The sequence below is a fragment of the Oncorhynchus nerka genome, linkage group LG7 (genome assembly GCF_034236695.1).
Source record: "Oncorhynchus nerka isolate Pitt River linkage group LG7, Oner_Uvic_2.0, whole genome shotgun sequence".
Taxonomy (NCBI): domain Eukaryota; kingdom Metazoa; phylum Chordata; class Actinopteri; order Salmoniformes; family Salmonidae; genus Oncorhynchus; species Oncorhynchus nerka.
The window spans coordinates 10656326-10680127 of NC_088402.1; the positions used below are offsets into that span (position 1 = coordinate 10656326).

Genomic DNA, 23802 nt, shown 5'->3' on the forward strand with positions numbered 1-23802 from the left:
TTCCACCCCACCCTGACAGAGTTGGTCTATTATTCCACCCTGACAGAGTTGGTCTATTCCACCCTGACAGAGTTGGACTATTCCACCCTGACAGAGTTGGTCTATTCCACCCTGACAGAGTTGGTCTATTCCACCCTGACAGAGTTGGTCTATTCCACCCTGACAGAGTTGGACTATTCCACCCTGACAGAGTTGGACTATTCCACCCTGACAGAGTTGGTCTATTCCACCCTGACAGAGTTGGTCTATTCCACCCAGACAGAGTTGGTCTATTCCACCCTGACAGAGTTGGACTATTCCACCCTGACAGAGTTGGTCTATTCCACCCTGACAGAGTTGGTCTATTCCACCCTGACAGAGTTGGTCTATTCCACCCTGACAGAGTTGGACTATTCCACCCTGACAGAGTTGGACTATTCCACCCTGACAGAGTTGGACTATTCCACCCTGACAGAGTTGGACTATTCCACACCCTGACAGAGTTGGTCTATTCCACAGAGTTGGTCTATTCCACCCTGACAGAGTTGGACTATTCCACCCTGACAGAGTTGGTCTATTCCACCCAGACAGAGTTGGTCTATTCCACCCAGACAGAGTTGGTCTATTCCACCCTGACAGAGTTGGTCTATTCCACCCTGACAGAGTTGGACTATTCCACCCTGACAGAGTTGGACTATTCCACCCTGACAGAGTTGGACTATTCCACCCTGACAGAGTTGGTCTATTCCACCCTGACAGAGTTGGTCTATTCCACCCTGACAGAGTTGGTCTATTCCACCCAGAGTTGACACCCAGACAGAGTTGGTCTATTCCACCCAGACAGAGTTGGTCTATTCCACCCTGACAGAGTTGGTCTATTCCACCCTGACAGAGTTGGACTATTCCACCCTGACAGAGTTGGACTATTCCACCCTGACAGAGTTGGACTATTCCACCCTGACAGAGTTGGACTATTCCACCCAGACAGAGTTGGACTATTCCACCCTATTCCACCCTGACAGAGTTGGACTATTCCACCCTGACAGAGTTGGTCTATTCCACCCTGACAGAGTTGGTCTATTCCACCCTGACAGAGTTGGTCTATTCCACCCTGACAGAGTTGGTCTATTCCACCCTGACAGAGTTGGTCTATTCCACCACCCTGACAGAGTTGGTCTATTCCACCCAGACAGAGTTGGTCTATTCCACCCTGACTGGATTCCAGACAGAGTTGGTCTATTCCACCCTGACAGAGTTGGTCTATTCCACCCTGACAGAGTTGGACTATTCCACCCAGACAGAGTTGGTCTATTCCACCCAGACAGAGTTGGTCTATTCCACCCTGACAGAGTTGGTCTATTCCACCCTATTCCACACCCTGACAGAGTTGGACTATTCCACCCAGAGAGTTGGACTATTCCACCCTGACAGAGTTGGTCTATTCCATTCTGACCCCACCCTGACAGAGTTGGACTATTCCACCCTGACAGAGTTGGTCTATTCCACCCAGACAGAGTTGGACTATTCCACCCTGACAGAGTTGGTCTATTCCAACTTGACAGAGTTGGTCTATTCCACCCTGACAGAGTTGGACTATTCCACCCAGACAGAGTTGGTCTATTCCACCCTGACAGAGTTGGTCTATTCCACCCTGACAGAGTTGGTCTGGTGACAGAGTTGGTCTATTCCACCCTGACAGAGTTGGACTATTCCACCCTGACAGAGTTGGTCTATTCCACCCTGACAGAGTTGGTCTATTCCACCCAGAAAGAGTTGGTCTATTCCACCCTGACAGAGTTGGTCTATTCCACCCTGACAGAGTTGGTCTATTCCACCCTGACAGAGTTGGACTATTCCACCCTGACAGAGTTGGTCTATTCCACCCTGACAGAGTTGGACTATTCCACCCTGACAGAGTTGGACTATTCCACCCAGACAGAGTTGGACTATTCCACCCTGACAGAGTTGGACTATTCCACCCTGACAGAGTTGGACTATTCCACCCAGACAGAGTTGGTCTATTCCACCCAGACAGAGTTGGTCTATTCCACCCTGACAGAGTTGGTCTATTCCACCCTGACAGAGTTGGTCTATTCCACCCAGACAGAGTTGGTCTATTCCACCCAGACAGAGTTGGTCTATTCCACCCTGACAGAGTTGGTCTATTCCACCCTGACAGAGTTGGTCTATTCCACCCTGACAGAGTTGGTCTATTCCACAGAGTTGGTCTATTGACTGAGAGTTGGTCTATTCCACCCTGACAGAGTTGGACTATTCCACCAGAGTTGACAGAGTTGGACTATTCCACCCTGACAGAGTTGGAGACAGAGTTGGACTATTCCACCCAGACAGAGTTGGACTATTCCACCCAGACAGAGTTGGTCTATTCCACCCAGACAGAGTTGGTCTATTCCACCCAGACAGAGTTGGTCTATTGACAGAGTTGGACTATTCCACCTGACAGAGTTGACAGAGTTGGTCTATTCCACCCTGACAGAGTTGGTCTACCACCCCAGAGTTGGACAGAGTTGGACTATTCCACCCTGACAGAGTTGGACTATTCCACCCTGACAGAGTTGGTCTATTCCACCCTGACAGAGTTGGTCTATTCCACCCTGACAGAGTTGGACAGAGTTGGTCTATTCCACCCTGACAGAGTTGGACTATTCCACCCTGACAGAGTTGGTCTATTCCACCCTGACAGAGTTGGTCTATTCCACCCTGACAGAGTTGGACTATTCCACCCTGACAGAGTTGGACTATTCCACCCTGACAGAGTTGGACTATTCCACCCTGACAGAGTTGGACTATTCCACCCTGACAGAGTTGGTCTATTCCACCCTGACAGAGTTGGTCTATTCCACCCTGACAGAGTTGGTCTATTCCACCCTGACAGAGTTGGTCTATTCCACCTAGACAGAGTTGGTCTATTCCACCCTGACAGAGTTGGTCTATTCCACCCTGACAGAGTTGGTCTATTCCACCCTGACAGAGTTGGACTATTCCACCCTGACAGAGTTGGACTATTCCACCCTGACAGAGTTGGACTATTCCACCCTGACAGAGTTGGACTATTCCACCCTGACAGAGTTGGTCTATTCCACCCAGACAGAGTTGACAGAGTTGGTCTATTCCACCCTGACAGAGTTGGACTATTCCACCCTGACAGAGTTGGACTATTCCACCCTGACAGAGTTGGTCTATTCCACCCAGACAGAGTTGGTCTATTCCACCCAGACAGAGTTGGTCTATTCCACCCTGACAGAGTTGGTCTATTCCACCCTGACAGAGTTGGACTATTCCACCCTGACCTATTCCACCCAGACAGAGTTGGTCTATTCCACCCTGACAGAGTTGGTCTATTCCACCCTGACAGAGTTGGTCTATTCCACCCAGACAGAGTTGGTCTATTCCACCCTGACAGAGTTGGTCTATTCCACCCTGACAGAGTTGGTCTATTCCACCCTGACAGAGTTGGTCTATTCCACCCTGACAGAGTTGGTCTATTCCACCCTGACAGAGTTGGACTATTCCACCCAGACAGAGTTGGACTATTCCACCCAGACAGAGTTGGTCTATTCCACCCCTGACAGAGTTGGTCTATTCCACCCTGACAGAGTTGGTCTATTCCACCCAGACAGAGTTGGACTATTCCACCCAGACAGAGTTGGTCTATTCCACCCAGACAGAGTTGGTCTATTCCACCCAGACAGAGTTGGTCTATTCCACCCTGACAGAGTTGGTCTATTCCACCCTGACAGAGTTGGTCTATTCCACCCAGACAGAGTTGGACTATTCCACCCTGACAGAGTTGGTCTATTCCACCCTGACAGAGTTGGACTATTCCACCCTGACAGAGTTGGACTATTCCACCCTGACAGAGTTGGACTATTCCACCCTGACAGATTCTATTCCACCCTGACAGAGTTGGACTATTCCACCCAGACAGAGTTGGACTATTCCACCCTGACAGAGTTGGTCTATTCCACCCTGACAGAGTTGGTCTATTCCACCCTGACAGAGTTGGTCTATTCCACCCTGACAGAGTTGGTCTATTCCACCCACACAGAGTTGGACTGTTCCACGCTGACAGAGTTGGAGTTGGTCTATTCCACCCTGACAGAGTTGGTCTATTCCACCCTGACAGAGTTGGACTATTCCACCCTGACAGAGTTGGTCTATTCCACTATTCCACCCTGACAGAGTTGGTCTATTCCACCCTGACAGAGTTGGACTATTCCACTATTCTATTCCACCCTGACAGAGTTGGACTATTCCACCCTGACAGAGTTGGACTATTCCACCCTGACAGAGTTGGTCTATTCCACCCAGACAGAGTTGGTCTATTCCACCCTGACAGAGTTGGACTATTCCACCCTGACAGAGTTGGACTATTCCACCCTGACAGAGTTGGTCTATTCCACCCTGACAGAGTTGGTCTATTCCACCCTGACAGAGTTGGACTATTCCACCCTGACAGAGTTGGACTATTCCACCCTGACAGAGTTGGACTATTCCACCCTGACAGAGTTGGACTATTCCACCCTGACAGAGTTGGACTATTCCACCCTGACAGAGTTGGACTATTCCACCCTGACAGAGTTGGACTATTCCACCCTGACAGAGTTGGACTATTCCACCCTGACAGAGTTGGTCTATTCCACCCTGACAGAGTTGGTCTATTCCACCCTGACAGAGTTGGACTATTCCACCCTGACAGAGTTGGTCTATTCCACCCTGACAGAGTTGGTCTATTCCACCCTGACAGAGTTGGTCTATTCCACCCTGACAGAGTTGGACTATTCCACCCTGACAGAGTTGGACTATTCCACCCTGACAGAGTTGGACTATTCCACCCTGACAGAGTTGGACTATTCCACCCTGACAGAGTTGGACTATTCCACCCTGACAGAGTTGGTCTATTCCACCCTGACAGAGTTGGTCTATTCCACCCAGACAGAGTTGGACACCCTGAGAGTTGGTCTATTCCACCCTGACAGAGTTGGACTATTCCACCCTGACAGAGTTGGTCTATTCCACCCAGACAGAGTTGGTCTATTCCACCCTGACAGAGTTGGTCTATTCCACCCTGACAGAGTTGGACTATTCCACCCTGACAGAGTTGGTCTATTCCACCCTGACAGAGTTGGTCTATTCCACCCTGACAGAGTTGGTCTATTCCACCCTGACAGAGTTGGTCTATTCCACCCTGACAGAGTTGGACTATTCCACCCTGACAGAGTTGGACTATTCCACCCTGACAGAGTTGGACTATTCCACCCTGACAGAGTTGGACTATTCCACCCTGACAGAGTTGGTCTATTCCACCCTGACAGAGTTGGACTATTCCACCCAGACAGAGTTGGTCTATTCCACCCAGACAGAGTTGGACTATTCCACCCAGACAGAGTTGGTCTATTCCACCCTGACAGAGTTGGTCTATTCCACCCTGACAGAGTTGGTCTATTCCACCCTGACAGAGTTGGTCTATTCCACCCTGACAGAGTTGGTCTATTCCACCCTGACAGAGTTGGACTATTCCACCCTGACAGAGTTGGTCTATTCCACCCTATTCCACCCTGACACTATTCCACCCCTGACAGAGTTGGACTGACAGATTCCACCCAGACAGAGTTGGACTATTCCACCCTGACAGAGTTGGACTATTCCACCCTGACAGAGTTGGACTATTCCACCCAGACAGAGTTGGTCTATTGACAGAGTTGGTCTATTCCACCCTGACAGAGTTGGTCTATTCCACCCTGACAGAGTTGGTCTATTCCACCCTATTCCACCCTGACAGAGTTGGACTATTCCACCCTGACAGAGTTGGACTATTCCACCCAGACAGAGTTGGTCTATTCCACCCAGAGTTGGACAGAGTTGGTCTATTCCACCCTGACAGAGTTGGACTATTCCACCCTGACAGAGTTGGGACTATTCCACCCTGACAGAGTTGACTATTCAGACAGATTCCACCTGACAGAGTTGGTGACAGAGTTTCCACCCTGACAGAGTTGGTCTATTCCACCCAGAGTTGGTCTATTCCACCCTGACAGAGTTGGTCTATTCCACCCTGACAGAGTTGGACTATTCCATTCCACCCTGACAGAGTTGGACTATTCCACCCTGACAGAGTTGGTCTATTCCACTATTCCACCCCAGAGTTGACAGAGTTGGACTATTCCACCCTGACAGAGTTGGACTATTCCACCCAGAGTTGACAGACAGAGTTGGACTATTCCACCCTGACAGAGTTGGACTATTCCACCCTGACAGAGTTGGACTATTCCACCCTGACAGAGTTGGACTATTCCACCCTGACAGAGTTGGTCTATTCCACCCTGACAGAGTTGGTCTATTCCACCCTGACAGAGTTGGACTATTCCACCCAGACAGAGTTGGTCTATTCCACCCTGACAGAGTTGGTCTATTCCACCCTGACAGAGTTGGTCTATTCCACCCTGACAGAGTTGGTCTATTCCACCCTGACAGAGTTGGACTATTCCACCCTGACAGAGTTGGACTATTCCACCCTGACAGAGTTGGACTATTCCACCCTGACAGAGTTCCTGTGCATATATGACTGCAAAAATGACTTTAATTTCAATTACTCTAAGCTGTAGCAATGAGGCTCTATGAGAGTGGGTTAGATAAAAAATAAAAAAAAATTAAGAAGATTGAATTTGAACAGAAAATGTACCTAAGTTAACACATTTACTAGCCTCGACCTGGGGCCTCCAACTCACTAAGAAAACAAGCCATTATGAATCAAATGTTGATCTAATATGAATAACGATCCAGTCTGAATTATTAATATAACCATAAACCACGTAATTCAGACACTTTGGATGGGATAAATTGATGTTTACGCATAAATCATGCAGTCAAAGCACTTATTTTGTGGTTAGGTTAGCCTAGGCTACTCACCATGCTATCGTAGTGGATCAGTTCAAGTTCGTACTCCGGCAGTATATCCGTTCTCTTGTTCACCAAGTCGAGGGCCATCTGAGCGGAAGGGAGGCATGCTTGGCCCCCGGGCCAGCCTCCGCTCATTGGGAAGAGGGCACCGATGTAGAGCTTCTTCTTGCCTAGAGCCGGGCAGGACCAAGAGAATAGTAAAGTCAGCGAGGCGAACATCAATGTCTTGCCAATGATGGAGCGTCGACCCCCGGGTAGACTTTGACAGGACACCGCCATGGTGGAAGTTTTAGAGTGTCAGAAAATGTAGTATGCCGCTGATGGTTGAGAATTGTCTTGGTGACTATGCTCCTCTGATATTGTTCTGCTGTTGCTGCGTCAAGAACTCTTGTAAGTGTGTGTTTTTTCTCGTGACAAAATAAACTATTTCTATTCCTCATAAAATAGCCAATCTATCTCAACACTAGTTCTACTGAAGGGTAACGTCGTTTTCGTCTGTAAATAAATGTTACTATTCAGTCTGAGGAACCTACACAAGAGGCTGCTTTTCTGTCTCTAAATTATTATTCCTCTCTTTGAACTCAACATGTGTTGGTCTCCGGACAATAATACGACCCAAATCCACAGTAGCCTATAAATCAATCCAGTTGGATATAATTTACAGGTAGATATCCTCTTGCAGTTACACGTTTAGCGTAATCAGTACCCGGCTGATAGTAAGTTCATTTGAAATTAACAGACAGATAAGGTCAATTAACGATACATGCAGGTTGGAAGTCTCTTAATTGAACTTGCTCGCTCGATATGAATAGCCACCAGAAAACCTGTCAGTGGTAGAAAATCATTTGTATCCTGCGACCATTCTTTGTGTTAGTATTTCCGCTGTCCAAGGTTCTGGAAATGATTATATCACTGAGAGCGCCCGGCCGCAAAGTCTCGGGAATTAGATGTGAGAGAAAATATTAGAATTAATTTAGAGAGAAATAGGAATACATCCGACGGTAACCTACACTGTTCAACCGTGCTCGTTTTAAATACTCATCTGTCCTTGCCCTATCCAATTCCCTACATACTCACTGCTCTCCCGGAAGATATTGCATTATGATTTAATTAAAACGGCACGCTAGGTAGTGCGCATGTTATGTAGGATCAACCGCCGCAATTCATAAACATGCCACAGTTGTCTATTCCTGCCCGTTAACGAGGCGCGTGTTGTCAACTCGGCATTTGAATGATGGAATTTTAAACGACAGGTAAGCAGATAGCAAGAGTCGAACCCGGTTACCCTTCAGCGGTTAAAAACAACACAATAAACGGTCACAGCAGTTTCGGGTTAAACGTAAGTGTTAAAGTGAACAAGGTCCAAGCGTAATTTTTTTTCCCGTCGACTGCAGCAGAGAGAGGGAAATAATTACAGTGGTCCAGGTTTACGTAGCACAGAGGGAGGTAGAGAGAGAGAGAGGAGAGAGAGAGAGAGAGAGAGAGAGAGAGAGAGAGAGAGGAGAGAGAGAGAGAGAAGAGGTGGAGGGAGGGAGGGAGGGAGGGAGGGTAGTTGGTTGGTTGTTTTGCTCTATCCTTCTCCGTTTCACAAACCACTTTGAATTTGCAATCCCTTAACAGAGATTCTCAATTACCGTTCTCTCCCTTTTCTTTCCTCAGCCAACTACACACTATAATACTTCATTTTTTATTGTAAACTTTAAAGGTCCAATGCGCCGTTTTTATCTGGGTAGCAATTAACTTACTGTGATTGTTTTCAATTAAAATGGTCAAGCAAGAATTTCTTTAGGACTGTCTGGGTCTGAGTGGGGAGGAGAAAACAGAAAAAGACCTGTTATTGGCAGAGAGGTTTGGAACTCTTTCTTCTATCATTTTTTTTTATAATTGTTTATTTTTTACATTTTTAAAAACTTTATATTTATTCATCATACAAAATAATCAACTACTTACATCCCTACATCAAACATGTCTAACAAAACACAGGTGTAAACAAGAAATTACTAAATACATGTTATATTTGAAATTCTTCAAAGTAGCCACCCTTTGCCGAGATGACAGCTTTGCACACTCTTGGCATTCTTTCAACCAGCTTCATGGGGAATGCTTTTCCAACCGTCTTGAAGGAGTTCCCACATATGCTGAGCACTTGTTGGCTGCTTTTTCTTCACTCTGTGGTCCAACTCATCCCAAACCATCTCAAATGGGTGGAGGTCGGGTGACTGTTGAGGCCAGGTCATCTGATGCAGCACTCCATCACTCTCCTTCTTGGTCTAATAGCCCTGACACAGCCTGGAGGTGTTGAAAAACAAATGATAGTCCCTCTAAGCGCAAATCAGATGGGAAAGCGTATCGCTGCAGAATGCTGTGTTAGCCATGCTGGTTAAGTGTGCCTTGAATTCTAAATAAATCACTGACAGTGTCACCAGCAAAGCACCATCACACCTCCTCCTCCATGCTTCACGGTGGGAACCACACATGCGGAGATCATCCGTTCACCTATTCTGCGTCTCACAAAGACCAGAAACCATCAGACCAAAGGACAGATTTCCACCAGTCTATTGCTTGTGTTTCTTGGCCCACGTGTGGTAGTCCTCATGAGAGCCAGTTTCATCATAGACGTTGATGGTTTCTGCGACTTCACTTGAAGAAACTTTTAAAGTTCTTGAAATGTTTTTTGTATTGTCTGACCTTTGTGTCTTAAAGTAATAATGGACTGTCATTTCTCTTTGCTTATTTGAGCTGTTCTTGCCATAATATGGACTTGGTCTTTTACCAAATAGGGCAATATTCTGTATACCACCCCTACCATGTCACAACACAACTGATTGGTTCAAACGCATTAAGAAGGAAAGAAATGTCACAAATGAACTTTTAACAAGGCACACCTGTTAATGGAAATGCATTCCAGGTGACTACCTCATGAAGCTGGTTGAGAGAGTGTGCAAAGCTGTCACCAAGGCAAAGGGTGGCTACTTTGAAGAATTTCAAATATAACATGTATTTAGATTTATTTAACACTTTTTTGGTATATATATAAATAACATTACAAAAAATATATACAAAAAAATAATTTAAAAAATATGGCAATTCTAGTGCAATTGTATTCACTCATAAAATGATTCAGGAAGATGTTTTTCTCATTGTAATTTACTAAGGATAATGTCTTAATAACAAGGTGATTAAATTCAATAAAAAAATATTATTTTTTTGACATAGAATTCTGGAGTTTTGTTTGTGTATAAAGTATTTGGCAACAAGAATAATAAAAATAAAAAATTCAATTTCAAGATTTTCCACCAAGAAAGTTGCCTCTCCGACCATCACTCTCTCTCTCGCTTGGTCAAGGGACATTTAAGATACACGCCGATATGACGATGTAATGCGTATTTCAAGGCCTGAGGGTTTATTGCCAAGGGCTGTCTACTTAGAAGTTGGACTGCAGCCATTGTTAGAGTGGCCAACTCTTTCTTATTGTTCTACTAACTAATTTACCACCAGGCAGGTCATAACTCCATCCCACCAAAACAGGCTGACATTTCAGGTGGTCTTTTCAAACAGCTCTTACACTAAAAGGGTATTATCATCATTTCCCCAATTTCACAGTATTATTCCACCCTCATAGTGTGAAACTGTACAGTATATAAAACACAGAAAAATCATGTTTTTGACTGCACTGGGCCTTTAACAAGAGCTGTTTTCTCTCTCTCGCTCGCTCTCTCTCTCTCTCTCTCTCTCTCTCTCTCTGTATCTCTCTCTCTCTCTCTCTCTGTCTCTCTCAGCCCTCACTACCACTGTGCTGCATCTCTATGCTCTTCTAGCTAGATGCAAATATTTTAATTACAAATGTCAAGTCATTATCAAAGTAGACCATGGATTCTCTCATTCCTCTGCACTTCTCCATTTGTAATCTCTCCCTCCTCCTTGCTCTCTCTATGTGTGTTTTGTATTGTATCTATTTCCTTCAGATGTAGCCCTCTCATCCTTTCTCAAACAGCTCTTTTTTCCTCCCTCTCTGATCTACTCTATCACGTCCTTCCACATGCCAATCAATAAAAACATTCAATTTAGCAAAAGGCATTTACCAAATGTAACGTAGCGATATAATGAACCATTTCTTTGTCTCCCTCCCTCCCTCCCACAGACTACATGGATTCATCCTTACATCCTTACCACCTCTCTCTGTCTGCTTGATATATCTCTCTGTCTGGTTGATGTATATCTCTGTATCTCTCTGTCTGGTTGATGTATATCTCTATGTCTCTCTGTCTGTTTGATGTATATCTCTCTGTCTGTTTGATGTATCTCTCTGTCTGTTTGATGTATCTCTCTGTATCTCTGTCTGCTTGATGTAACTCTCTGTCTGCTTGATGTATATATCTCTGTCTGGTTGATGTATATCTCTCTGTCTCTCTGTCTGGTTGATGTATATCTCTCTGTCTGGTTGATGTATATCTCTCTGTCTGGTTGATGTATATCTCTCTGTCTGGTTGATGTATATCTCTCTGTATGGTTGATGTATATCTCTCTGTATGGTTGATGTATATCTCTCTGTCTGGTTGATGTATATCTCTCTGTCTCTCTGTCTGGTTGATGTATATCTCTCTGTCTGGTTGATGTATATCTCTCTGTCTGATTGATGTATATCTCTCTGTCTGGTTGATGTATATCCCTCTGTCTGGTTGATGTATATCTCTCTGTCTGGTTGATGTATATCTCTCTGCGTTCCCATCACTCCTGGGAAAATCCATGCTTCTTGCTGGTTAGAAAGTCATGTGTCTCATCCTCCAACTACCCACATTCATTCCTTTACTTAAGTAGCATCTCCTTCTCTTAATAAGCTATAGATGTCGAACAACTGGCGAGTCACTTGTAAAATGTTCAAATCAGACTGAAATGTAAATAATATTAATTGCACTGTCAGAAGAATAACAAGCAAACACATTATAGTGTTCTGGAGAGTTTTAAGAGTCATGCACCTTAGCGCCCAATACATTTAACTGATGTTTTGCTGCAAAGCTGATTAGACATTCTGGAGACTGTTTTAAACAACAGGGTCATTTTTTTTTAAAGGAGCAGATAGATAGAGTCTCTCTCTCTCGCTCTCACTCTCTCTCTCTCTCTCTAAAATGTAAGGCCAGTTACTATCCCACCTCCCTCTGTATCTCTATCCTCTGCTGTGGTTGCCAAGAGAGGCTAGGGGAAGCTCTGCCAAAGATGGTCCAGTACAGAAGGTTCTAAGAAGGAATCTAAGAACCCTCTAGGTTCTACAGCACTGAGGCATTTCATCTCCATAGCTGCATCCAGAATGGAACCCCATAGGGCTCTGGTCAAAAGTAGTGTTCTCTATAGGGCAGGGCTGCCCAATCATGTTCCTGGAGACCTACCATCATGTAGGTTTTCACTCCAACCCTGTTCCTGGAGAGAGACCCTCCTGTAGGTTTTAACTCCAACCCTGTTCCTGGAGACCTACCATCCTGTAGGTTTTCACTCCAACCCTGTTCCTGGAGAGTTACCATCCTGTAGGTTTAAACTCCAACCCTGTTCCTGGAGAGAGACCCTCCTGTAGGTTTAAACTCCAACCCTGTTCCTGGAGAGATACCCTCCTGTAGGTTTTAACTCCAACCCTGTTCCTGGAGAGTTACCATCCTGTAGGTTTTAACTCCAACCCTGTTCCTGGAGAGATACCATCCTGTAGGTTTTAACTCCAACACTGTTCTTGGAGAGAGACCCTCCTGTAGGTTTAAACTCCAACCCTGTTCCTGGAGAGTTACTATCCTGAAGGTTTTTCATTCCAACCCTAATATAGCGCCCCTGATTCTAATAATTAGCCGGGGTTGTAGGGAGTGTAGATGTAATGTACATTTTGTGCCACCAGGGCGGCGATCTTGTCATTCCAGCCACTGGTGAGCAGTGCTATGAACAGCATTGTGGGGAATAAAAGGCCTTGGTTACAGTATCTGAGCAGCAGAGGCCCGTTGGTTGGCCGGCCGGTTGGTCCACTCCTTGGTCCGGTTGGCTCATTAGCCTGGGCTACAGCCTTCGTCTGTGATCATTCATTCATGGCTCCACTTAAAGAGGTTCATTGATTTGAACGAGGTTAATTCGTTCGGGATCAGAATGCTTAACTGGGTTGGCTCTCATTGTTTGTATTGCGAGGAGCGCAGAGCAACCGTCTCAGTCCTCCACAGCCTTGTCTGTCAAAACTGGATCCCGTCAGGCTTGGTTTCCAGTCGCAGCATTGGTATGCGCCATGACACCCACCAGCCCACACTCTCTGGAGAGGCTGGGATGACAACGTTGGGGCCTGACAGGAGAAATATGAAGTTAAAGGAGTTCTGAGAAGACTTTCCTCAACTGAGACACTCTGCTTCCCTAATGGCACTCTATTCCCTATTTGGGGCACTACTTTTGACCAGGGACCATAGGCCCTATAAAGGGAATAGGATGCCATTTGGGATGAAGCAAAAGTCACTACCGTAGAGCATGGTAGACCTACTACATATACAGTGGTCAGTTACTATATACACATTTACATTTACATTTAAGTCATTTAGCAGACGCTCTTATCCAGAGCGACTTACAAATTGGTGCGTTCACCTTATGACATCCAGTGGAACAGCCACTTTACAATAGTGCATCTAAATCTTTTAAGGGGGGTGAGAAGGATTACTTTATCCTATCCTAGGTATTCCTTAAAGAGGTGGGGTTTCAGGTGTCTCCGGAAGGTGGTGATTGACTCCGCTGTCCTGGCGTCGTGAGGGAGTTTGTTCCACCATTGGGGGGCCAGAGCAGCGAACAGTTTTGACTGGGCTGAGCGGGAACTGTACTTCCTCAGTGGTAGGGAGGTGAGCAGGCCAGAGGTGGATACACAACATGGATCTCTGTGGAGAAACTAACTCTGTCTCCCTCCCCCTCCCCTCTCCCTCCCTCCCTCCCTCCCTCCCTCTCTCCCTCCCTCCTCCCTCCCTCCCTCCCTCCCTCCCTCCCCCCCTCAGTCTCCTCTCTCTCTGTCTCCTCTCTCCTTTCTCTCTCTCTCATTAGACAGCCAAGCTCCTCTTACTGTAGACATATCAAACCATTCCCAGTACAGGACTACAGCAGCCAGCACCACAGCAATTTAACAAGCGTTCCCTCCCTACCCCTGTGCCAGGGGGAGTTGAATTAAGATGAAACTTTAATTACAGGATTGTGTTGCTTTACAGGGATTACTTACAGTGGATGTTGCTTTACAGGGCTTATTTACAGTAGATGTTGCTTTACAGGGCTTATTTACAGTGGATGTTGCTTTACAGGGCTTATTTACAGTGGATGTTGCTTTACAGGGCTTATTTACAGTGGATGTTGCTTTACAGGGCTTATTTACAGTGGATGTTGCTTTACAGGGCTTATTTACAGTGGGTGCTGCTTTACAGGGCTTATTTACAGTGGGTGCTGCTCTACAGGGCTTACTTACAGTGGATGTTGCTTTACAGGGCTTATTTACAGTGGATGTTGCTTTACAGGGATTACTTACAGTGGATGTTGCTTTACAGGGCTTATGTACAGTGGATGTTGCTTTACAGGGCTTATTTACAGTGGATGTTGCTTTACAGGGCTTATTTACAGTGGATGTTGCTTTACAGGGCTTATTTACAGTGGATGTTGCTTTACAGGGCTTACTTACAGTGGATGTTGCTTTACGGGGATTACTTACAGTGGATGTTGCTTTACGGGGCTTATTTACAGTGGATGTTGCTTTACGGGGCTTATTTACAGTGGATGTTGCTTTACGGGGCTTATTTACAGTGGATGTTGCTTTACGGGGCTTATTTACAGTGGATGTTGCTTTACAGGGCTTACTTACAGTGGATGTTGCTTTACAGGGCTTATTTACAGTGGATGTTGCTTTACAGGGCTTACTTACAGTGGATGTTGCTTTACAGGGCTTACTTACAGTGGATGTTGCTTTACAGGGCTTATTTACAGTGGATGTTGCTTTACAGGGCTTATTTACAGTGGATGTTACTTTACAGGGCTTATTTACAGTGGATGTTGCTTTACAGGGCTTATTTACAGTGGATGTTGCTTTACAGGGCTTATTTACAGTGGATGTTGCTTTACAGGGCTTATTTACAGTGGATGTTGCTTTACAGGGCTTATTTACAGTGGATGTTGCTTTACAGGGCTTATTTACAGTGGATGTTGCTTTACAGGGCTTACTTACAGTGCTCGCAGGAAGTGGCATAGTATAGCTTTTATGGGCCATTCTGATATACTGATTATCCCTGACACATATCGTAGATGATGATCAGCCCTGACACATATCTTATATGATGATCAGCCCTGACACATATCGTAGATGATGATCAGCCCTGACACATATTGTAGATGATCAGCCCTGACACATATCGTAGATGATGATCAGCCCTGACACATATCGTAGATGATGATCAGCCCTGACACATATCGTAGATGACGATCAGCCCTGACACATATCGTAGATGATCAGCCCTGACACATATCGTAGATGACGATCAGCCCTGACACACACACACACACACACACACACACACACACACACACACACACACACACTTCAGTGTGTGAGGACAGGGGGGAAGAGATTTGGGCTAGAGCTGGCAGAAGCGATGGCTCTGTGATGGGCCTAATAGGACTGTGTGCTGGTTGGCCCTGATGGACCTCCAGGCCACATCTGCTATTCATGGAATCTGTGTTTTCTGGCTCTGATGTGAAGCCTAGCGGGTCATTGTACAAGAAAAGCTCCGGCTCAAAGGAAAGCAGGGGGTGGAAGGGAAAGAACCCGTTCCAACCAGCGAGACCTGCTAGTAATATGGCCACAATCTGCCTAGTCTTATCACTTAAATTATTAGTGAAAGTGATTTGGCCAAATAGTGCTATCAGTTCAGTTACTGCTATACCACCAGTGGTCATTACAATCACACGGATTATATTATACGGGCAAAAAAAGTATTTAGTCAGCCACCAATTGTGCAAGTTCTCCCACTTAAAAAGATGAGAGAGGCCTGTAATTTTCATCATAGGTACACTTCAACTATGACAGACAAAATGAGAAAAAAATCCAGAAAATCACATTGTAGGATTTTTATTTATTTATTTGCAAATTGTGATGGAAAATAAGTATTTTTTATATTTTTTTTATTGTTTTTTCTCATTCTGTCTGTCATAGTTGAAGTGTACCTATGATGAAAATTACAGGCCTCTCTCATCTTTTTAGGTGGGAGAACTTGCACAATTGGTGGCTGACTAAATACTTTCCCCCCCCACTGTATATATATATAATTATAGTCTTCACCTTACAAGGTATCACCTGCATAAGACATCACTTTAAAGCTTTTGAATCCTTAGTTCTACATCCATTTTTGAACTTATACATTCATTACACATTCAGTAGCAAATCAATTCCACAAACTAACTTTTAACAAGGCACACCTGTTGAATTTAAATGCATTCCAGGTGACCACCTGGAATGAAGCTGGTTGAGAGAATGCCAAGACATGTGCAAAAGTTGTCGTCATGTCAAAGGGTGGCTACTTTGAAGAATCTCAAATATAGATTTGTTTTACACTTTGTTTTTGGTTACTACATGATTCCATGTGTGTTATTTCATCAAAATATTATTCTACAGTGTCGAAAATAGTAGAATAGAAAAAAATAAAATAAAACATCTTGAATGAGTAGGTGTCCAAACTTTTGACGGGTATTGCATATACCCGTTGATTCTTCAAGAATATAAAATGCCTCATGAGCTGAGTCCAACTGTCATATCCCATCAGAACCTAAAATAAGCTTATTTTTTTACTTAAATGTTTGTAAGTAACGTAAATTTAAACAAACACTACAGTATATAGCTTCAAAACATGGTTAAAACTATAATTTTGACCTTGCATCCATAGCTCTGTCTATGAATGTAAGAGTGGTTACATTTCTCAAGGCCCCATCCCTCAGCTTTTTAACTAAAACAGAGGACCACTATGTTATTCCTTCAATTGCAGACTGTAACTGTAGAGGGCCACTTGAACTAAAATATTATTAATGTAAGTGTAGGGGCGGCAGCATAGCCTAGTGGTTAGCGCATTGGACTAGTAACTGAAAAGTTGCAAGATCAAATCCCTGAGCTGACAAGGTACAAATCTGTCATTCTGCCCCTGAACAAGGCAGTTAACCAACTGTTCCTAGGCTGTCATTGTAAATAAGAATGTATTCTTTACTGACTTGCCTAGTTAAATAAAGTACTAAATGAAATTAAAAAGATGCTGAAGGACACTGTGGGCATCTTCAGAGAGGAGGGATCTGAGACCTCACTGAGAGTATCACTGTCTGGTCAACTTGGAAAACCCTACCTAGTTCTATAGTTCTACAGTTATATAGTTCTATAGTTCTACAGTTATATAGTTCTATAGTTCTACAGTTATATAGTTCTATAGTTCTACAGTTATATAGTTCTACAGTTATATAGTTCTATAGTTATATAGTTCTATAGTTCTACAGTTATATAGTTCTATAGTTCTACAGTTCTATAGTTCTATAGTTCTACAGTTTATGTTCTTTATTTTGATTTTTTTACAAAGTGGAGCGTCTCACAACGTGGTAAAAAAAAAAGAATTGCACAAATTCTCCTGTTTTATCGCTCATGCAATGACGTCCGAGGGGGAAAAAAACTGTGTTCGTCGTTTGCAGTATCTTCCTTGTTATTGTAATATCGCAAACAGACTTGGTAGTTTCACCATTAAGATCAAAAAGCAAATTTTTCATAACATTTTACTATATAGATAAGTTTGACTTTGCAGCTTGGCCATATAGTGGGAACTGTGGCTGCATGCCTGCATGCAATTGTACTACAGGGACATATGATTGGCTGTGTGGGTTGCCAGGTCACAGTGGCACAGGGACATATGATTGGCTGTGTGGGTTGCCAGGTCACAGTGGCGCAGTGTGATTGGCTGCTCAGGTTGCCAGGTCACAGCAGGGCAGCGTGATTGGCTCCACAGGCTTCCAGATAAATGTGGGCAACAAGGCTCTGAGCTGAGAGCAAGCTAAAATATTTACCTCACTCTGAAATCCTGGAGAACGGAGATGGAGTGAAGAAGCTGAAACACGTAGATTTTTCTCTCTCTTCCAAACGACAAAACAAAAACCCTCTGCACACAGACACAAAAAATGATAGGCTCAATTTTCAAAATAAATAATGTCACAAGTGGAGGAGGAAAGAAGAAGAAGATGAAGAAGAGTTGAGAGGGAAAAATCTGAGACAAATCAAGTCTTGGTTCTCCCATCTTCTCCTTCTTGTGTGTGCGTGCGTGCGTGCGTGCGTGCGTGCGTGCGTGCGTGCGTGCGTGCGTGCGTGCGCATGCGGCGGTAATAACATTTCTTTATCTAAACATCCTTCTCATTTCATTTCATCAGCGGAGTAATCCTTTTATCAGTCCAGCATGGAATGCAGCCAGTCTCTAGACACGTCTGTTTACTCAATTTCACACCAAATAACACACACATCTCCCAGTGGTAAACAGAATGCATTTAGTTGCATATGGGTGGATGCGGGGAGAAGACCGAGAAAGAAAAAGAGGAGACGGCATCAGTCTGCCTTGTTCCTCCAGTGGTTAGACAGGTATTGAAACCATTCTATTCCTGTAGGACTAAACTAAATTCCTCCTTCTCCTCATTATCCTCCTACCCGTCTCCTCCTCCATTCTCTCTCTCCTCCCCCCTCCTCATCCTCTGTTCCTCCTAAGTAGTGTGAGATATGAGCCGCTTATTAACACACCTGCTGTTAAACACCCTCCTTCTCTCTTATCCCTCTCCGTTCATTCTCTTATCCCCCTGCGTTCATTCTCTTATCCCTCTCCGTTCATTCTCTTATCCCTCTCCGTTCATTCTCTTATCCCTCTCCGTTCATTCTCTTATCCCTCTCCGTTCATTCTCTTATCCCTCTCCGTTCATTCTCTTATCCCTCTCCGTTCATTCTCTTATCCCTCTCCGTTCATTCTCTTATCCCTCTCCGTTCATTCTCGTATCCCTCCACCACCCCCACCCACCCCTCCACATTCTTTCTCTGACACATCCCTTCATCCATAACTGCCTCTACTTTTCTACTTCACCCCTCACACACACACACACACACACACACACACACACAATCTGTCTTACCTAAAAGCAAGATAATGGCACTGGTTTTACAGGCTCCTGACCAATTCAGTTTTTATTTTTGTATTTGTTTTGTGTTTTTGTTTTTTTGTACATCATGTTTCCACCATTGTTTCCTATGACCGAAAATAGCTTTTGGACATCAGAACAGCAATCACTAACTGCAAATTTAGATGAAGATTTCTACTTCAATGAGTCGGCGGCACAGGACATACTGCTCACCCCCTGGACCAGGTCCAAATCTCCGACTCGGGAAGAGAAAGAGACGGCGATATAGAGGCCGACGTGCGGGTACCCTTTTGAAACCACGGCGACGAGTAAATAATCCACCTCTACCCTCTGTTCTATTGGCGAACGTACAGTCACTGGAGAACAAACTGGACGAGCTCCATTCGAGACTATCCTATCAACGGGACCTGAAGAACTGTAATATTCTATGTTCCATTTAATTTCAATTGCTGTCAACATTCACACCGAGCAAAATGCTAGGAGCGGGACACTAACCTGGAAGCTTATATTGGAATCCTGCTACACCCGCCGACAAACCATCAAACAGGCAAAGCGCCAATACAGGACTAAGATCGAATCCTGTCACTGATTACAAAGGGAGACCCAGCCGCGAGTTGCCCAGTTATGCGAGCCTACCAGACGAGCTAAATGCCTTCTATGCTTGCTTCGAAGCAAGCAACACTGAACCATGCGAGAGAACACCAGCTGTTCTGGACGACTGTGTGATAACTCTCTCCATAATCGATGTGAGTAAGACCTTTAAACAGGTTAACATTCACAAGGCCGCAGGGCCAGCCAGATTAGAAGGACAAGTACTAAGAGCATGCTGACCAACTGGCAAGTGTCTTCACTGATATTTTCAATCTCTCCCTGACCCAGTCTTTAATACCTGGCCTGCTCGCCTCCCTACCACTGAGGAAGTACAGTTCCCGCTCAGCCCAGTCAAAACTGTTCGCTGCTCTGGCCCCCCAATGGTGGAACAAACTCCCTCACGATGCCAGGACAGCGGAGTCAATCACCACCTTCCGGAGACACCTGAAACCCCACCTCTTTAAGGAATACCTAGGATAGGATAAAGTAATCCTTCTCACCCCCCCCCCCCCTTAAAAGACTTAGATGCACTATTGTAAAGTGGCTGTTCCACTGGATGTCATAAGGTGAAAGCACCAATTTGTAAGTCGCTCTGGATAAGAGCGTCTGCTAAATGACTTAAATGTAATGTAAATGTAAGCAGACCACCATCACTCCGGAGCACTCACATCTATAGCAATGGAATGCTTTGAAAGGATGGTCATGGCTCACATCAACATCATCATTCCAGACACCCTGGACCCACCCCAATTCACAAACTGCTCCAACAGATCCCGCAATCTCTATTGCACTCTACGGTTCCCTTTCCCATTAACTACAGCTCAGCGTTAAACACCATAGTGCCCTCCAAGCTCATCATTAAGCTAAGGACCCTAGGACTGAACACCTCCCTCTGCAAGTGGATCCTGGACTTCCTGACGGACCGACCCCAGGTGGTGAGGGTAGGCAACAACATATCCACAATACTGACACTCAACACGGGGGTCCCTTGGGGGTGTGTGCTTAGTCCCCTCCTGTACTCCCTGTTCACCCATGACTGCATGGCCGCGTACAACTCCAACACCATCATTGAATTTGCAGACAACACGCTGGTGGTAGATCTGATCACCAACGACGATGAGACAGCTTATAGGGAGGAGGTCAGAGACCTGGCAGTGTTGTGCCAAGACAACACCCTTTCCCTCAACATCAGCAAGACAAAGGATCGGGTCGTGGACTACAGGAAACGGAGGGCTGAGCACATCTACAGGGCTTTAGTTGAGCGGGTCGAGAGCTTCAAGTTCCTCGGTGTCCACAGTCATCCCCGTCTTCAAAGGGGGAGACACCATGGACCCAAACTGTTGCAGACCTATATCCATCCTGCCCTGCCTACCTAAGGTCTTCGAAAGCCAAGTCAACAAACAGATCACTGACCATCTCGATCCCACCGTACCTTCTCCGCTGTGCAATCTGGTTTCCGAGCCGGTCACGGGTGCACCTCAGCCACGCTCAAGGTACTAAACGATATCAGAACCGCCATCGATAAAAGACAGTACTGTGCAGCCGTCTTCATCGACCTGGCCAAGGCTTTCGACTCTGTCAATCACCATATTCTTATCGGCAGACTCAGTAGCCTCGGTTTTTCTAATGACTGCCTTGCCTGGTTCACCAACTACTTTGCAGACAGAGTTCAGTCAAACTGGAGGGCATGTTGTCCGGTCCTCTGGCAGTCTTTATGGGGGTGCCACAGGGTTAAATTCTCGGGCCGACTCTTTTCTCTGTATATATCAATGATGTTGCTCTTGCTGCGGGTGATTCCCTGATCCACCTCTATGCAGACGACACCATTCTGTATACTTCTGGCCCTTCCTTGGACACTGTGCTATCTAACCTCCAAACAAGCTTCAATGCCATACAACACTCCTTCCGTGGCCTCCAACTGCTCTTAAACGCTAGCAAAACCAAATGCATGCTTTTCAACCGTTCGCTGCCTGCTCGCGCACGCCCGACTAGCATCACCACCCTGGATGGTTCCGACCTAGAATATGTGGACATCTATAAGTACCTAGGTGTCTGGCTAGACTGTAAACTCTCCTTCCAGGCTCATATCAAACATCTCCAATCCAAAATCAAATCTAGAATCAGCTTTCTATTTCGCAACAAAGCCTCCTTCACTCACGCTGCCAAACTTACCCTAGTAAAACTGACTATCCTACCGATCCTCGACTTCGGCGATGTCATCTACAAAATAGCTTCCAATACTCTACTCAGCAAACTGGATGCAGTTTATCACAGTGCCATCCGTTTTGTTACTAAAGCACCTTATACCACCCACCACTGCTCTAGTCGGCTGGCCCTCGCTACATATTCGTCGCCAGACTCACTGGCTCCAGGTCATCTACAAGTCCATGCTAGGTAAAGGTCCGCCTTATCTCAGTTCACTACCCGTAGCACGCACTCCAGCAGGTGTATCTCACTGATCATCCCTAAAGCAAACACCTCATTTGGCCGCCTTTCCTTCCAGTTCTTCGCTGCTTGTGACTGGAACGAATTGCCATAATCATTGAAGTTGGAGACTTATCTCCCTCACCAACTTTAAACATCTGCTATCTGAGCAGCTAACCGATCGCTGCAGCTGTACATAGTCCATCGGTAAATAGCTCACCCAATTTACCTACCTCATCCCCATACTGTTTTTATTTATTTACTTTCTGCTCTTTTGCACACCACTATCTCTACCTCCACATGACCATCTGATAATTTATCACTCCAGTGTTAATCTGCTAAATTGTAATTATTCTCCTACCTCCTCATGCCTTTTGCACACAATGTATATAGACTCTTTTTTAAATTTTTTATACTGTGTTATTGACTTGTTTATTGTTTACTCCAAGTGTAACTCTGTGTTGTTGTCTGTTCTGTGCTTTATCTTGTCGCGGTTGTGAGAACTTGTTTCACACTGTTCTATGCCTACCTGGTTAAATATCTTGGCCTGGTTAAATGAAGTGTTCTCTAGCCTACCTGGTTAAATGAAGGTGTTCTCAACTAGCCTACCTGGTTAAATGAAGGTGAGCCTACCTGGTTAAATAAAGGTGTTCTCAACTAGCCTACCTGGTTAAATAAAGGTGTTCTCAACTAGCCTACCTGGTTAAATGAAGGTGAAATAAAAAACAAACAAACTGGAACACTGTGTAAATATATTTGTTATTAGTTCTCTATGTTCTTTCTCTCTGGATTCTTGGGAAAGGAAGCATTTCACTGTTAGTCTACACCTGTTGTTCACGAAGCCTGTGATGAATATATTTTATTTTATTTTATAAAACCATCTATAATCTCCCCACTTCTCTTCTCCTCCTCTTCTCCTCCTCCACTCCTCTTCTCCTCCTCCACTTCTTTTCTCCTCCTCCACTCCACTCCTCTTCTCCTCCTCCTCCTCCTCCCTCCTCTTCCACTCCTCTTCTCCTCCTCCTCCTCCTCCTCCCCTCCTCCTCCACTTCTCCTCTCCTCCCTCCTCCACTTCTCTTCTCCTCCTCCACTTCTCTTCTCAACCTCCACTCCTCTTCTCCTCCATTCCTCCTCCACTTCTCTTGTCCTCCTCCACTCCTCTTCTCCTCCTCCATTCCTCCTCCACTTCTCTTCTCCTCATCCACTTCTCTTCTCCTCCTCCACTCCTCCTCTTCTCTTCTTCCACTCCTCTTCTCTTCCTTCACCCTCTTCCCTCCTCCTCTCCTCTTCTCCTCCCCCACTCCTCTTCACCTCCTCCACTCCTCTTCATCTCCTCTTCTCCTCCTCCTCTCCTCTTCTCCTCCTCCTCCTCCTCTCCTCTTCTCCTCTCCTCCTCTTCTCCTCCTCCTCCTCTTCTCCTCCGCTTTCCTCCTCCACTCCTCTTTTCCTCCTCTCTCCTCCTCCTCCACTCCTCTTCTCCTCCTCCACTCCTCTTCTCCTCCTCCTCCGCTTTTCCTCCTCCACTCCTCTTTTCCTCCTCCTCCTCCTCCTCCTCCTCTTTTCCTCCTCCTCTCTCCTCTTCTCCTCTTCTCCTCCTCCACCACTCCTCTTTCCTCCTCCACTCCTCTTCTCCTCCCCCACTCCTCCTCCACTCCTCTTCTCCTCCTCCACTCCTCTTCTCCTCCTCCACCACCACTCCTCTTCTCCTCCTCC

General features: G+C 45.4%; 1 protein-coding gene across 1 annotated transcript in view; it reads right to left on the reverse strand.

Annotated features, from left to right (window-relative positions):
- LOC115124066 (gamma-aminobutyric acid type B receptor subunit 1-like) overlaps positions 1-23802 on the reverse strand; it is a 254510-nt gene that overhangs the window by 147792 nt on the left and 82916 nt on the right. The window contains exon 6 of the mRNA XM_065020170.1: positions 6910-7070. Coding sequence (XP_064876242.1) covers positions 6910-7070 — 161 coding nt within the window. The remainder of the gene's footprint in view (positions 1-6909; positions 7071-23802) is intronic.